Genomic DNA, 18,144 nt, shown 5'->3' with positions numbered 1-18,144 from the left:
CTATGTCCCGCCTACATCTTATGGAGTAGGCTAAAATGCTTGTTATGTAAGTAAGTACATTTTGTTTATAAAGCGTTTCTTTTACGGATAAACATCTCAAAGAGCAGTATGAAACAGGTGAATTAAAACAGCAATTAAATAAAACAGCAATATCATTAAAAAATATTTTAAAAATGTATAAAAATAAAGTGAACTTGTTTATTAACTAAATGCTTTTCTAAAAAGCAAAGTCTTCAAATGTGTTTTAAAAGAGTCAACACAGTCAAGTTCATTCCAGAGTCTGGGGGCTATAGCCTGGAATGCCAGGTCTCGCTGGGTTTTAAAATGAGCTTTTGGGATCTTTAGGAGACCTGGCCTGAAGGCCGAGGGCTGCGCCAAGAAGTGTAGGGGCACAATAAATCAGTGATATACTTAGAGGCCCCACTATGCAACGCACGGAAAGTCAGGACTAAACTCTATACTAAATTTGACTGGGTGGGGGTAATGTGGGACACCACATTCTGTACAGTCTGAAGTATGTTTAAAGTTGACTTGTTGAAACAAGTGAAAACAGAATTAAAATAGTCAATGCAAGACGAGATGAGTGAGTGAATGATCATTTCGAGTTCCGTTTTTTATAATATTTTTTTTTCACTTTAGAGCTATTTCTCAGGTGATAAAAACAGTTTTGGTCAGTTGAGTATGGTGACCCTCCATAGACATTGACCAATGAAACACAGCCTCAAGGTTTCTGAGGCTGTTTTTAACAGATGCACCCAGAACACCAAGGGAGTTTTTAATCAGGATGATCTTTTTATCGGGAGCAATGATCAGCGATTCCGTTTTGTTTGAATTTATCTGAAGGAAATTCAAAGACAACCAAATGATAAATGACAAATGATAAAAAAAAACATTTTTAAAATTACCTAAACTATCAACCGACCAAAAAGCAACAGGTATAACAAAAACAAAACAGGTCCCAGCACAAAGCCCTGAGCAACTCCACATTACATATTAGACACTGTGGACATGACATCATTAGAACCAAAATAGTTTTATTGCCATTGCAATAAAACTAAAGCAAAGCAACATCCATCCATCCATTTTCTACCGCTTATTCCCTTCGGGGTCGCGGGGGGCGCTGGAGCCTATCAGCAACAATAAAGATTATTTCATTTATATAAGAAGTAAACCACACGAGAATATCACCAGAAAACCCCATCTCAGATTTGAGTCGATTGATCAGTATACTGTGATCCACATGATCAAAGACAGATGTCCATCCATACATCCATTTTCTACCGCTTGTCCCTTTAGGGGTCGCGGGGAGTGCTGAAGCCTATCTCAGCTGCCTTTGGGCGGAGGGCGGGGTACACCCTGGACAAGTCGCCACCTCATCACAGGGCCAACACAGATAGACAGACAACATTCACATTCACACACTAGGGCCAATTTAATGTTGCCAATCAACCTATCAAATCGAGTAAAACCAAAACTGTGTAGCGACCAGAGTCAGCGGCCATCATCATGTCACTGGAAACTTTCAAAAGAGCAGTTTGGGTAGAGTGGATTGACCTGAAGCCAGATTGATATTTATCATGCTGTTCCAAAAATGGGGTTAGCCGCTAAGCTACCATTTTTTCCATTATTTTCGACATGAAGGGAAGTTTTGATATAGGGCCGGTAATTTATAGGCTCCACTGGATCAAGATTAGGCTTTTTAAGAATGGGATTCACCACAGTATGTTTAAAAAAGCTAGGGATCAAGCCAGACTGAAGTGAACGGTTTATCATTTTACGGCAATTACGCTCGTCCCGCTGTCACTGTTACCGTGACTTTAATTTTTAAAGTAATCTTTATTTAGATAACGATGTAATATAAAACACAACATACAAAATAGTCCTTCGAAACCACTGTCACCATGCACTGCACACTGTCACATGCACTGCACAGAAACCCAAACATTCTGCTTGGAAGTCTTAAATAAAAAAATAAATAAACTAGTTCCAAGAAGGGCCTTCACACTGCTATTACTTTGTGCTCAGGGCCAAATGAGTACTGTTTATAAAAGGGAGATTATTGGAGGTCTAAAATAACATTGAAAAGCAATCAAATAACCATCTCACTTATGTAGATTCCTATTTGGTAGGGCAGTTTCTTTTCTGGATATCAAGTCCTCATTTTTTAATCAAATATCAGCATCTATGTTCTCATTCATCCAGGTCAATGTATTCTTAGGGCATTCAATCGACTGCAAGTAGACTGTTCAGTTTGTCTTAGAAGACGTTTTGCTTCTTATCCGAGCAGGCTCCATCAGTTCATCCTCAGACTAAGATTGGACAGATGTAATCCCCAAGCATGCTCGGACAAAAGGTGCAATGGCGATTGATTGAATGACCTGAGAAAATTCTTGTCTATGTTTGCTGATTTAGCCTCAACAGTGACATAATTAGGGACATCTGATCAATCTGATGAGACCAACAAGATGTACTAACCACTACATCCAACATCTACATGTGTGAAGTAAAAAGTGTTAAATCCCATTACTTCATACGAGATACCACTGTCAGTGCCAGCATCCCAGGGAATCAGCTCTGTCTCCAGTCGTTGGACCCAGCCGCAATCCTTGGTACAAAGGTCCTCTCCTGATAGTCCCACGTTCCAATCAGGACTAGGCCCCAGCATAGTGAGGAAGGACATCAGGTGGCGAGTTTGGTCCACGGAGAACTCTGCAGATGGAGCGGCACGCCTGTGGAGAAAATGCGAAGGAAATTAGTTCTAAAGATGGTCCATCAACCTATTTTCTAGACCATTTATTTTAGGTCACAGGGAAGATAGAGTGGGGAACATACAGTGGCTTATGATTTTACACACTATGATTGACAATGTAAGAAAAATATTTATAGAAACTGTGGTGTTTGTACATACTAACGGCTTATGTTAAACAATGGTAGAGAAAATCTAAAAAAACGGTAAAATATAAAAAGATAATTTAATATCCCTCTATTCAGACTATTTTTTTTTACAAGGTACAGTTCTTTGGATAATTATTGTCCAGCTCTGCATGGCACCTTCACTTTTATTTCTGTAATTTCTTGTTCCCGCCTGTGTTTCCTTTCTTCCATCCCAAGATGGTGTTACTTTCAGTAATAGGTGGAGTAATTAGGCACACCCACAGCTACTCAAAAAGCAGCAAAGCTTTTAAGCACAGCTGCTGCAACAGGAATACGGATCTCTACACAACTCCGTGTGTGCTGTATCCTTCAATACTTAGAGCTGCGTATACCCAGTGATGGGCAAGCTACTTGGAAAATCTAATTTAATGCTTTTAGTACCATTTTTAATGCCACTTTTAATGCCACTTAAAGAAAATGTATTGCCCATTTCTGACTGTGTATGGTTATCATAAATAGTCAAAAGCTTACAATTGTCTGTATACACACAATTGTAAGCGTTGACAATGTACTGTTGAACAGTTGAAAATGTTTACATTAACTGTTACTATCTAGTGAATTAGAATTGGCTCACAAGACTATTTCATCAGATCATTTATTCATATTTATTTATTTTTCTGTAGTAGCATCCGGTGTTCTGACTTTTTCTGACAGCTGTAGACAATAGCTAATTAAAACGTTCCACCTGTCAATCATCACACTGTACCTTCAATCAAAATGATTAAAGGGGAAATGCACTTAAGCCATCTAAATAAACATCCAACTCTGAATTAGTTAACTAATATAATATAGCCAGAAATGTTATCTCTTTTAAACATGTGGAAAACATGCATATCCTCTAAAACAGTGGTTCTCAAATGGGCGTACGCGTACCCCTGGGGTACTTGAAGGTATGCCAAGGGGTACGTGAGATTGTTTTTAAATATTCTAAAAATAGCAACAATTCAAAAATCCTTTATAAATATATTTATTGAATTATACTTCAACAAAATATGAATGTAAGTTTATAAACTGGACATCAAATCAAGTAGACTATTCCATTCATTACCATAAAGCCAGAGTTTCCCCCCATGCCATGATGGTGTGACCCTCACTAAAATGTCTGTCAAAAAGAACTGTGAAAAGAAATGCAACATTGCAATATTCAGTGTTGACAGCTAGATTTTTTGTGGACATGTTCCATAAATATTGTTGTTAAAGATTTTAGAATGATGTTCATGAATCAAGATGGATCTCTATTACAATCCCCAAAGAGGGCACTTTAAGTTGATGATTACTTCTGTGTAGACATCTTTATTTAGAATTGAATCACTTGTTTATTTTTCAACAAGTTTTTAGTTATTTTTATATCTTTTTTTCCAAATAGTTCAAGAAAGACCACATCAAATGAGCACTTCTATACAATTTAATAAATCAGAAACTGATGACATAGTGCTGTATTTTACTTCTTTATCTCTTTTTTTTCCAACCAAAAATGATTTGCTCTGATTAGGGGGTACTTGAATTAAAAAAATGTTCACAGGGGGTACATCACTGAAAAAAGGTTGAGAACCACTGCTCTAAAAGTATGACTTATGATAGCCACAAACTGGTGAATATGTTTTTTAATCAGGATACTTTTTTTTTCCAAACAATAGTTTATGGAATAATAAATGAACATCATACTAGTCATGAAAATGATGCATGTGTTCAGAAATGGATGATTGATTTAAACAGTTTTGAAAAATACATGTCATGCCAATAAGTTGCATCAACAATATGCAGTCAATTTACCATTTGGAATAGATTGCATTTTACACCCTCACAGATGTTTAAAGTGGGTACATTAGCTCGCAAGTTAAGTATAACGTGTCAGGCAGCTGAAGGAACTATTATTCATTTATTGTGGGAATCTCAGTGAATAAGAGTTGCGGTCTTTTGTGAGAATGTCATGTGAGGTGCATCATCTCGAATTCCAAACTTGTTTCAAATGAGCATTTTGGAATTCGAGACAATTCTGACGTATTTTGCCTTAGTTACAGCCGCAGATATCTCCATATATAGTAGATGTTTACCCAAAGTGCTTTGCGAGAGTCTGCCATTTTATACTCAGTTGTAGTCAATGAGTTTTTTCTTGTTGTTGGGCAGACTAGCTTGTACATGCGCGTGCATGCTAAAATCCTCCGTCAATGCCATTTATAATAAAAGTAACGTATTGTTCCAACTTATATATGTCAGTAGATTTGATATGGAAGCGCTAAAAATTTCAACATGGCTGACGAGGTGGCGAGGGAGTCGAAGGGGGCTTGGTGTGGCGGAGGGCTTCGGCACGTAAATAAGACGGCCCACAAATTGGTGCATTCTGCAGAGACGGTCAGAAAGCGCCTTGAAAATGGTCTGTAAAACTCGGTCTGTGCTTTACTGTGGTGTCCCCCAGGGATCCATTCTAGGCCCCATCCTGTTTTCCTTGTACATTCTCCCTCTTGGAGAGATTTTTAAGAAACATGGAGTGTCTTATCACTTTTATGCAGATGACTGCCAAATGTATATGCCAATTTCAAAAGGCCACGGCCCCCTGACACCCCTTCTCAACTGTCTATGTGATGTCAAGGCTTGGTTAGCCCAGAATTTTTTAATAATGAATGAGGGAAAAACGGAAATTTCAGTTTTTGGTCCGGCCCTCACTGACTTGGGACCATTGCAAAATCATGTGCGTCCCAAAGTCACCAGCCTTGGCGTCACTATAGACAGCGATTTTAAATTTGACAAACAAGTCAATGGCGTTTTAAAATCGTGTTTTTATCATCTTCGTCTTTTAGCAAAGGTAAAACCATTTTTATCTTTTAACCTTTTTGAACAAGTCGTGCATGCTTTTATTTCAAGTCGCCTGGACTACTGCAATGCACTTTATGCTGGCATTAGCCAAAAAGCTCTCTCCCGGTTGCAGTTAGTCCAGAACGCGGCAGCACGACTTTTAACAGGGGCCAGGAAACGTGAGCATATAACCCCAATTCTTCGGAGTTTGCACTGGCTCCCTGTTCATTTTAGAATTGATTTTAAATCCTTGCTGTTTGTTTTTAAAGCTTTACATGGACTGGCACCTCAGTATATCTCGGACCTCATCCAAATTTACACACCTGCGCGCGCTCTGAGGTCCGAGAGCCAGCTCCAGCTCGTGGTGCCCAGGACGAGACTTAAAACCAGGGGAGACAGGGCCTTCTCTGTGGTCGGCCCTAAACTCTGGAACACTCTGCCCCTCCATGTTCAAACTGCTCCCACAGTGGAGTGTTTTAAGTCTCGTCTTAAGACCCACTTTTATTCTTTGGCTTTTAACACTACGTGAGTTGTGTGGTCTTCTGTCCTCTGTTGTCCTGTGTGGTTAGGGTTAGGGTTATAATTTTGATGTCTATTTTACTGTTTTAATTGGTTTTACCCTTTAAAATCGTTTTTAAACATATTTATTTTTTATATTGTCTCTGTATTGGTTTTCTATTCATTTATTCTTTGTTTTTATTCAGTCATTGGTGTAGCATAATATTGTTTTTAATATTATTTTTAATATCGTTTTTAATATTGTTTTTAATATTGTTTTTAACATGGCTGTGCAGCACTTTGGAAACATTCTTGTTGTGTAAATGTGCTATATAAATAAAGTGGATTGGATTGGATTAAAACAAAGTCCATGCAAAATTTGGACCTAAAAATTATTATATTTTACACAGACCACAAGAAAGTGTTTTTTAAATGTTGGAAAAAATCGTAATGTGACCCCTTTAAGCAACACGGAAGATAAGTTTTGGCTTCACGAAATGGAAATATCTGAACCTATGATACATACCGGTAGTAACATTATCCTCTTAATTCAATACACACGCATCAAATCAAGCTTGCAGACGAGTGTTAACTACACCGACCATTTGGAGTTTTCCCTTGTGTTGTATGCATATATGTTAACATTGTCTAATTAAGGCTTGAATGTGATCTTGCCACTGATGTTTAGAGTTGTCACAAGTAAATCTCAGGTGTCGCCATCTTTGTGGGTGATGTTTTAGCTTATGCCAGTGGTACATGCCTCTTTTAATGGATAGAATAGACTCGTTTTTATGTATCGGTTTTGTAGACACCCAAAGTGCGTTGCAGAGAGACTCACGCTAGAGAAAAGCGCTATATAAATATAATTCACTTCACTTCAGTGAGACTCATCATTAATTCAGTCCACATTTACACAATGGTGGTGGGAAACGACATTTTTAGCCCCAGTTGCCCCTGTACAGAATGACAGAAATGCAGCTGCCAGTTTGCGCCATTGTCCCTAGCACTTTGAGATTTTAACAAATGTAAAGTGCGTTACAAATGCAATTCATCATCATCATCATCATCATCATCATCATCATACCTATCGACCACCACCAAACATTCATTCACATTCATACACCAGAGTGAGCGACACTCGGAGCACAATGGTTGAAATGTCTTGCCCAAGGACACAAGGACCGTGACTAGGATGGCGGAAGCTCGATTCATAACAGAAACCCTCAAGTGTCAACCATCTGAGCTACACCGCCCCAAACGGAACGCATTTGTGTGTGTGTGCGCCAGTGTGTGTGATGCACTGTGTACTTTTGAGATGAATAGGCTCAATTACACTATTATTGTTGCAACATTTTTGAATTAACTGAGTAGAACTATACTTACCGCATGTATGAATTTAAAATGTATGAAAGTGACAGACTATCTTTGAATCTCAGTAAAACTAAAAGATTGCTATTTCGTAACAGTAGAAGGGAAACCCATCTTTCCATCTTTTTCTGCTTATCTAGGGTCAGGTCGCAGGGACAGTAGCCTAAGCAGAGAAGCCCGGACTTCCCGAGTCTTTCCCTGGCCAGCTTGGAGACATAGTCTCCCCAATGTGTCCTGGGTCTTCTCCGAGGCGTCCTACATGTAGGGCATCCTAACCAGATGGCTCCTCTCTATGTGGAAGAGCTTACTTGTATCTCCTCCTGAATTACAGAGCTTCTCACCCTATCTCTAAAGGAGAGCCCCGCCACCCGACGGAGAAAACTTATTTTGCCCGCTTGTACCTGTGATCTTGTCCTTTCGGTCACAACCCAAAGCCCATGACCATAAGTGAGGATAGGAACATAGATCGACCGGAAAATTGAGAGCTTTGCCTTGCGGCTCAGATCCTTCTTCATCATGTCGGCTCGATACAGTGTCCGCATCACTGCAGATGCTGCATTGAGCCGCCTGTCGATCTCACGATCCACTCTCCCCTCACTTGTGAGCAAGACTCCGAGGCACTTAAACTACTCCTCCACTTGGGGCAAGATCTCCTCTCCAACCAGGAGATGGCCCCCCACCATTTTCTGGTCGGTAATCATGGACTCGGACTTGGTGGTGAGGATTTTCATCTCAATTGCTTCACATTCAGATGAGAACCGATCCAATGAGGGCTGAAGATCTTAGCCAGATAAAGCCATCAGGACCACATCATCTGCAAAAAGCAGAAATCTAATCCTACAGCCGCTAAAGTGGATACCCTCAAAGCCCTGACTACGCCTAGAAATTCTGTCAATACAACTTATGAACAGAATTGTTGACAAAAGGGTTTACTTTGATCTCCTCCTGAATTACAGAGCTTCTCACCCTATCTCTAAAGAAGAGCCCCGCCGACTAAAAGAGAATCTAACCCTCACCTCGGCAACCTCAGCCCCAGAAATGGGAGAGCCCACCACAGATTCCCCAGGAACTGCTTCCTCATAAGAAGAAGTGTAAGTGATATTGAGAAGGTCTTCGAAATATTCCCTCCACTAATCTACAACAACCCGAGTAGATGTCAGAAGCACCAGCACCACCATACACAGTGTTGACAAGTGCACTGCTTCCCCCTCCTGAGGTGGCAAATGGTGATCAAAATTAGCTTCAAAGCCGTGCGGAAGTAATTTTCCATGGCTTCGCCAAACTTCTCCCATGTCCGAGTAGAAGAGAATGTCAAAACAAAAATACAAATAGACAGTGTCAAAATTAAAGGGTAAAAAATATATTTTTTGGGCACAATAATAGACGATAAAATGAACTTCAAATCTCATTTAAATACTATGTCAAAAAAACATAAGGTGGCAAGAAATACGTCAATAATGGCTTGAGAACTTATTTATGGATTTAAATTGTGTACAAATTGAGAATAGGAAAATAACACATTTGTTCTTAATTGCTATGGAATGGAACATGGGTTGGATTAAAAAAGATCAGCTTCTTCCTACTCTTTTTCGGATATGTTGTAATGAGAAAATGAAGACGGAACTGAAAATATGTGATGTGTGTAACTGTAAGCATGTTCAAAATAAACTCAAACCATGAACTATAAACCTTTAATTTGCCGACTTACTGCTGATAATTTTCTGAGAAACTGTAGTTATAATCACATGTCTCTCACGTCCAGTGGTCACAGTGATAGGGTGTTACTTACATGTTGAGCGGTTGCCACGCAGGCCACTGCGCTTTGGTTTTAATGACAGTCAGTACTTCATCTCCCTACGTAGGCAGAAAGAAAGGAAAAAGGAGAAATTAAATAAAGTGACAGAAAAAGTGTCGCACATTTCACTGACATAAGAAACTTGACAAAGTGTATGCACTATGATGATATTGGACTGTGCTTTATTCTGATATAGTTGTTTCTGTGACAAACCCTACTGCAGACACAGTACCTTGACACCCTCTGATTTGATTGACAATGCAGGTACTGCACAGTACATTAAGTGCGGTAAATCATGAATGTCTTATTCAGACAAAAATAGGGTGAGAAATGATTGATTTACTGTGGTCCAGCTATTGATTGGATTAGCATTATAAAATGTCTGAACACAAGTGTGTGTGTAAGTAAGTGTTAGTGGGAGGTTGTACTGTTGTTGAGTGGTGTGTATAAAACACATTTAGATTCTAGCCATCTTGTCAACAGAAGCTACTTCTGACCTCCTATGCCACTCCACCCCATCAACAACACACAAATGCACTCACAAAAGGGCACATCAAGACAGTTATGCTAATAAATATGGAAGGTCAGGAGCATAAAATATGGCATGGAGGGCAATCCTGTATGTTTTAGACTCTTTCTCTATAAGTTTAGATCATACCTACCAGCATGCACATTTTAACTTAGGGACATTTCCCGAAAAAAGGTGGACAATAAGGTAATTAACAGACCTCACAGATAACAGGATGTGTGACAATGATGTTTCCCCAATCGTTGCCAAGTTGCTGTTTATTCATGAAAGTTAAAATACAAGAAAGATGCAAAAACTGGAAGGCCCTAGTAAATAAGGTAAATGTCATCAATCACTGGAGACAAAGGCGGAACATTAACACTAATGTGGAGTACGACATGAAACTAAGCTACAAACATAATCAGTGTGCATGTTCAAGTGTTTGGCTGTGTGCATTGGCTAAACACAGATATTTTGTACCGTGTGTACACAACAACCTAAGGACTTGGTAATGCATCAGGCTTGTGTCAGGTTTAACGTGACACAGTCACCTAAAGAAACATTGTGTCATACAGGCACACAGCAACAGATGATGATGGAAAGTTGTTCCCCAGACTTACAAAACTGCGAATACCAACTGCCCATGTATGTGGTGGAAGTTTTTTTTTTGTAACTTTTATTAAATTGATGTAAAAAGGACAACGTATGTAAAGTCATACCAGATTTATTACATCTATACGTTCTCCTCTTTGTTACTGTGTCTTACAAACATGAAGTCCAACTTCAAACCTTTGTCTTGACTTTTAGACTTAGACTTAGACTTCCTTTTATTGTCATTCAAATTTGAACTTTACAATACAGATAAGAACGGAATGTTGTTGCATTAGCTCGTTGTAGTGCAGGATAAAAGAGTGATAAGGTGCATATATAAATAGATTACTGTACAGATAATTTATTGCACTTTTGCATATGCATCCACGTTTATGGATGTATGTTATATTATCTTTATATTCCTTGCGAGCTAATCCGTTTTTTGGGGGGAATTGAAGGGATTATTATGATGCTTTCAAGAGTTTTATGGCCTGAGGCAAGAAGCTGTTACAGAACCTGGAGGTTCTGCTACAGAGGCTGCAGAACCTATTTCTAGAGTTCAGGGGACGGCGTGGCGAAGTTGATAGAGTGGCCGTGCCAGTAATCGGAGGGTTGCTGGTTACTGGGGTTCAATTCCCACCTTCTACCATCCTAGTCACGTCCGTTGTGTCCTTGGGCAAGACACTTCACCCTTGCCCCTGATGGCTGCTGGTTAGCGCCTTGCATGGCAGCTCCCGCCATCAGTGTGTGAATGTGGAAATACTGTCAAAGCGCTTTGAGTACCTTGAAGGTAGAAAAGCGCTATACAGGTATAACCCATTTATATTTATCATTTAGCAGTCCTTGGTGGGGGTGGGAGGAGTCTCTACAGATATTCTAAGCCCAGGTCAGGCAGCGGCTTTTATGCACTTTGAGCGCTTGGAAAGCTCAAAGCTTCTACTTAATGTTGTCTGCCACTGTTTATCAACATTCACTTTACAGTATTAGTTTATTATTACAGTACTAGCATTAAAACGACAACAGCAACACAACTACTGTTCAGTTACACAGCATTAAAACATTTATACTCTGACTTCCTGTTTAGTGCAAAGTACATTTTTAAATAAACGCATAGCATTGTTAAGACAGACTCAACCACAGCACAATTCTCCCCGCCCACCCCAGATTGTAAACCAGTGGTTCTTAACCTGGGTTCGATCAAACCCTACGGGTTCGGTGAGTCTGTTTCAGGGGTTCGGCGAAGGTCAAGACACACCCGACTCATCGTGTAAATAAAAACTTCTCCCTATCGGCGTATTGTGGATACCCCCAAACAATGTTCCCTTTAATTTCCCATTGATTTGCAGGTGTGTAAAAAAAGAATAATTATGTATAAGTTATCACACAACTCTTATGCTTAAAGGCCGTTGCTATAGTTATTATAGTGCTGAAGTTGTACTTTTCTATCTATGCAAAGGCACAACTTGTAATCTTGCTTTGCGAGTTGTCTCGTGTCAGCATTTGTTTCCAGACCCTGCCTGCTGTCTGCCAAGAACGGACATCGAGTACCTCAACGCAGACAAAACAGAGACAGGGTGAAATCACGAGTGTCAGCACATTTCCATTCTGCATAATGATGTATTGTGTCTACTGGAGCTGCTTGCATTACCCCTCCCTTCAGAAGCAGCCTCAGTGATGTTAACTAGGGACCTCCCGAATAAATAGAGGAGAACGTGGGGCTGTACCTTAGAGCGTAGGGGGAAACTGTAACTGAGTGTACAGCCCAATACATCTCTCCTCATGAGTACAATTCAACTCTGTCTCTGCTTGATTCCTTCTTCTTGTCTTGTGTAATAGATAGTTTGGTGTTTGAACCTGACAGTAATTTGTTGTGAGTTCATGCACTGTGTTGGTTTTGTTCTTGGAACAAGGTGATGTTCATGCACGGTTCATTTTGTGCACCAGTAAAAGAAACATACAACTTTGTCTTGAATTTAAAAAAATATATATATAATAATATTTTTCACTAAAGAAGGGTTCGGTGAATGCACATTTGAAACAGGTGGGGTTCGGTACCTCCAACAAGGTTAAGAACAACTGTTGTAAATCCAATAGAAGAAAGATTTGTATCATTGTAGACAATATGTATAACAAAATTACTGAAGCAGCTCTTCTAGGTGCATAAAATATGGTTATGATTGAAATTAGTTTCAGACAGTTACAATAATTAAATCATGTAGTGGCAGTTACACATTTTAACATATCTGAAAAGCAGTACTGTAAGAAGAAGAAAAACTTATATTTAATTCTACCCCTTGTCAATGTCTTTTACTAATAGTTTATTCAACAATAACGTTGAATTGTTTTACATTAAGTTCACTTTCTGTTTGAAAGAAGTGAAGATGTTGGAAACAAATTAATACATAATAACTTATTGGTGATAGTCTATGCATGTTGTGTATTGCTTAATATTGTAGAATCTGTCATAATCCGTTATTTTTGAACCTGTTGTTGGGCTTCAGATGCAACAAGTCTTTATGAGTTATGTCTTTTATGTCCCTACAGTGGAGATTATGTCATCTTTAGTATTTGTCCAATTCCTTGTTGTCTTTAAACAACAAGTACTTTGGCTTCGTACTGTACTCAATTGAAGTTGATGTACATTATACAATTGGTGCTTCAAGTGCTCTGAATTTCCCCCTGCTTCCTAAACGCACTTGCCTACTTGGTGATGTCAGTGTTGCGTTTTGTCAGATGAAGAATTTAAACAAAAATATTGATGGCGGTGGACAGATGTTGAGACAACTTTGAAAAGCAAGACATGATCACATTAACATAGACAAAATTCCACCTCAGCTGCGGCTGCTTTTCTGGGCTTCTGATTGGAGAAAATGTGCATGGCAGTCAGTGAATGTGTTTGTGTGCAGACAGAGACTCTTGAAACAACACTCATGTAGATGGAGATCATTTTAACCTCTGCAATTTGTTTTTTAAAGAGGGCCTATTCTTTAAAACTAACTTTTTTTTTTACCTGTTGGCACCTGTTTTTGTGTATTTAGGATCCCCATAAATCCCTAAAATTTGAAGTCAAACCATGGAGGCATGGCAGATATATTTATATAACAATCTTGTCTTCCTTCATGCTTCCTCCAAACAAGCTGTTTGGAATTCATGGATAGTGTAAAACTCCTCCCGACGTTTAATATGTGACACTGTAACAATATTTTAGTTTGCAGTAGTGTTGTGAGCCGAATGATTAGAGACATGCATTCATCTGTGCGCTGCGCTGGGCGCATCTCCAAGAACATATATATAGAAAATATAGAAGAATATATGCAAGAATACATGCAGCCACTCCGGCTGCAGGAGGCGGCTGCATATAATCGGCTCAATCAGCAATCTACACACCTGTCGCTGATGAGCTTCCTGGTCTTCTTAAGCCAGTGCAAACCTGCGTTCCGGGCCAGAACGTAGTTTCCTGCTTCGTACAGTAAGGCAAACTCATATCAAGCTCTATGCTCTCTCTCTCTCTGTGTTTTCTCCCCCTCCGTGTTCATTTTGTCTCGTGTCCCTTGTCGTTTCAGTAGCATCTTTCCGTTACTGTGTTACGAGAAGTGTGTCTCGTCTACCCGTATTCCCTCTGGTTCCCTGGCTGCCTCTTGGATTTTGACCTCCCGCCTGGACACAGACTTTGACGCCTCTCTCCTGCCCTCGACCTCACGCCTGCTCACGGACCTCCAAAGCTTGTCTCGCACCCTTGGACTTCCGCACCTCGCTCAACACTCCCAGTAACACACTTCAGCTAATCTCTACACATAGTCGTACACCACACACATTTTGGATGAGTTTACACACTTCATTTTTTATTTATATATATTGTGTATATATATAAATAAACCAGAGCTAAAATGACGTCCCTGCTGTCTGTGCCGTCTCCTTCCTCCTGTACACCTAACAAGACAAGCTGTTTGCACTTCTCGTTGTGGCAATGCAGCTGTACTTTGTAGCTTGAAGGCCTTATATAATTGAACTGTTAATAATTTCTCAAGTTATTATGTTGTGATCCGAAACATTATTGCCAATGCATAGTTGTCTATCTTCATTAATTATGCATATGGAATAAAATACACCTGCTACATTTTGGATGTATTCTCTGGTGATAAGCAGGCGCGTGGGCGCTGCCTGTTGCTGTATCTGTCACCTCTGCACGTGAAATATTGTTGCCATCATTGCTTTTGTTATAATTACCTATTGCGTATATTCAGGAGAGAACAAGAGATTGGTCAAAGGCACTTCTGGTGGCTTGGAAGAGAAAGCTCTTTATAGCAACAGCAACAAGAAACAATGAGTCGGAGTTCGAACAAAACAGACTAACGTGTTCTTTTATTTCTTGTTTTATGGCGGGCACTACACGTTAAAGGTGCATTACCGCCATCTACTGTATTGGAATGTGAACCAGAGTTCCCTCCCTTCTACCTCCCTCACATACTTACATATTATATACCTTTACACACTAAATTAAATTCCATAAACCGTCTCTTCTAGAAACTTAACTACAATGTTCTGGTTGTTGCGGAGTACCCCTTTGAGAGTAACCTCCTTCTGTCCATATATTCTAACGTTCTTAGTTTTCTCCTTTGTCTACTGTATTTCTCACAATGCAAGATTGCAGGCTCTACCTCATTGCAGCTGTCACACAATTCTGTTTGTTTATGAGGTGCAATGTCTTATTCAGTCTTGTGTGTCCTAATCTAATGCATGATATGATTCCTTCTTCTTTTGTGTTCCCCATTACAGTTTTTCCGGCTCCTACTGTGCTTGTATTGTATATAAGTGTCTTCCTGTTGTACTCATGTCCTAATGTATTTGCCATTCTTTCAAAATATTTACTTTAATTATTTTGCCTTTGCCTTACCGAGAGGTACAGTACCTCTCTCTGCTGCTCGAGTGTTAGTGTCTGCTTTACCAGCTGCTCTGCCAATTCATTGCCCTTTATGCCTGTGTGAGCTAGTACCCATAGGATCCTTAAACTGGTATTCAGCCTCTCAAACCTGAACAATATTTAATATATTAGTTAATAATTCACTGATTTCCCACCTAAAATCTTGAATAGAGATTAACGCTGACCTTAAGTTGGGGCAGACCACTACCTTTTTTGTATAACTGTGACACTCCTATCCACTGTAATGCTGCTGTGATTGCCAATAGCTTGACTGTAAACACTGCCAAATGCTTTGTTGGTCTTTTTTTCACTGCAATCTGGGGCCTTGGTACTACACAAGCAGAGCCTGTACTTCTTGTGGTTGAATCTTTTGATCCGTCCGTGAATATTGGAGTAAACAAACTGTATTTTGTATTCCAACGGTTTTTGACCATCACTGCCTCTCAGCCCTTGACCTTTGACTTTTTGCTGTGGCCATGCACCAAAACCCCAGGTAACAACCACCGAGGAATAAATGTTAAAGGTCTTGATAAAGAAAATAGATTTAATGTATGCTCAGGTCTTCTGCTATACTCCTGCTCCTCTATGCTAAATAATCATTTTTGGCTCCCTCACTCTCCCAGCACGGTAACATCACGCTCCTTGTTGGATGCCACATTTCTGAGTGACCTCTGAGACTCACCCAGTACTGCATAGTCAATTGCTTATTTGTCATCTGCAATGGCATCGCCCCCATCCCTACCTGTAGTGCAGAAAGAGGAGTTGTCCTGAAAGCTCAATGCTTGTGTCTGTACTCTGAACTGTTTACAATTTCTTTAACACACATTTTGCTGCTGATCCTTATACAATACATCGATAATCTAAAATAGCCCTATTAGTGTCAATATGACAGAGAAAAGAGATAAGAGTTCAGAGGTAAAAATAAGAGCTGAATTAAGGCAGCCACGTCATTCGCAGTGAGGCATGGTGGGAACAGGGTAGTGCCCCCCAGCAATGCTACATCATGACACCTTTTAAATCATCCGTGTTTGTGTGGACATGGCCTTAGAGTTGAGAAATACAGCCCTGGCTTCTTCATTGACATTGGGCAAGTGACGAACTTTACCAGGTTTTCTCCATATTTAGCCCTAACAGTTGAGGGGGAAATTGTTTTAAACAGTTTCTCCCTGGCCAAAAGTATTTTTGTGGTCTAGGTGGTCTTTAATGTGACTTAGAGGAGAGGCTGTCAAGTTGATGCAATCACTACACCGGTCTGTTGTGGTGAAGAAGGAGCTGAGATTTACCGGTCAGTCTACGTTCCTACCCTCATCTATGGTCACGAGCTTTGGGTAATGACCGAAAGGGCAAGGTCGTGAATACAAGCAACAGAAATGAGTTTCCTCCGCAGGATATCTGGGATCACCCTCAGAGATAGGGTGAGGAGCTCAGTCATCCAGGAGAGACTCAGAGTAGACCCGCTGCTCCTTCATGTTGAGAGGAGTCAGCTGAGATGGCTCAGGCATCTACTACGGATACCTCCTGGACGCCTCCCTGGCGAGGTGTTTCGGGCATGTCCAGCCGGAAGGAGGCCTCGGGGCTGACCGAGGACACGTTGGAGGGATTATGTCTCCTAGCTGGCCTGGGAACGCCTCGGTATCCCCCCCGTGGAACCAGAAGAGGTGGCCGGGAACAGAGAAGTCTGGGCATCTCCGCTTAGACTGCTGCACCCACGACCCGGACTCGGATAAGTGGCGTAAAAATGGATGGATGGATGGGAAATAGACATGTGTACATTTATCCAAGATTATGGATGTTGTAATGTGGTTAGAGGTAACAGATAACTGATTGGAACTGTGCAAAACCACTCCATTTTTAAAAATGTGGACAGGAAGAGAACCTGATTAAATACCATTGTAAGAGCTGGTTTTGTGACGTGAATGTACCTGACAGGTTTTTTATTTGATCACAGCAGTATTGGGTGAAAAGACAGACTCTTCCACTGAGATTACTGATCAGGAAAAACTAAAAACTACAGAAAACTACAGTCATTTAACAATCACAGAGGTTAGTATCAAATAAACCATTGGATAACAGTGCTATAAGTGAGCAATATTTATAATTTTAAAGGCATGTCCCCCCCATTGTTCACACAAACGTAATATTTGTACCACATCTGATGGACTGAAATATGGTCACTTTAGTAGGAAAAGGATATGCAGAAGAAATACTATATTTGCCATAAGGTTTAGACATACTATATCTGGTCATGTTAAAAGCTAGCCGAGAGAAGAAATAACTATCCAACCTATAGTATTACAGTAACTGACATTGACTGTAACACACCATTGGTGCATAGTGTTGATACTAGGCATCTGGTTTGTGCAAGCAAAGTTTGAAGTGTGACCCCAGGATGCAGAGACAAACATTTATTTAATGAAAGCAAATGAGACCTTAAGCAGCTAAAAAGTGCACAAACAGATTTACACTCGACGAGGTAGCAACACACAATGCTCCAGTCCTGTCCAGAGGAACAGAGAAGACATATGAAGCAACCTGATTGGTAACCTCTGGTCTTGCGGAGCTGTCGCTTCTGTTCGGCTTCATGAATATGTTTTTCCTCGAAGTCTGCTACACCATGCCAGACTGCAGAGCGCCTGTTGGAACGATGTTGGGCATCGGCTTCCTAGGGCTCTGGGTCCAGACCACAGCCCTTGAGACTGGCCTTTAGGGTGTCATTAAAGCGTTTCCACTGTCCGC

At 40.2% G+C, this 18,144-nt stretch overlaps 1 protein-coding gene across 2 annotated transcripts in view; it reads right to left on the bottom strand.

The window, feature by feature from the left end:
- The window catches only part of spon1b (spondin 1b), a 158,547-nt gene that overhangs the window by 30,388 nt on the left and 110,015 nt on the right, over window positions 1-18,144 (bottom strand). For both annotated transcript variants that reach the window (XM_062036084.1, XM_062036085.1), the window contains exons 7-8: window positions 9,383-9,447; window positions 2,528-2,729 (exon numbers count right to left, since the gene is read on the bottom strand). In XM_062036084.1, coding sequence (XP_061892068.1) covers window positions 2,528-2,729; window positions 9,383-9,447 — 267 coding nt within the window. The remainder of the gene's footprint in view (window positions 1-2,527; window positions 2,730-9,382; window positions 9,448-18,144) is intronic.

The sequence above is a fragment of the Entelurus aequoreus genome, linkage group LG24 (assembly GCF_033978785.1).
Source record: "Entelurus aequoreus isolate RoL-2023_Sb linkage group LG24, RoL_Eaeq_v1.1, whole genome shotgun sequence".
Taxonomy (NCBI): domain Eukaryota; kingdom Metazoa; phylum Chordata; class Actinopteri; order Syngnathiformes; family Syngnathidae; genus Entelurus; species Entelurus aequoreus.
This window is presented reverse-complemented; position numbering and strand designations above follow the sequence as displayed.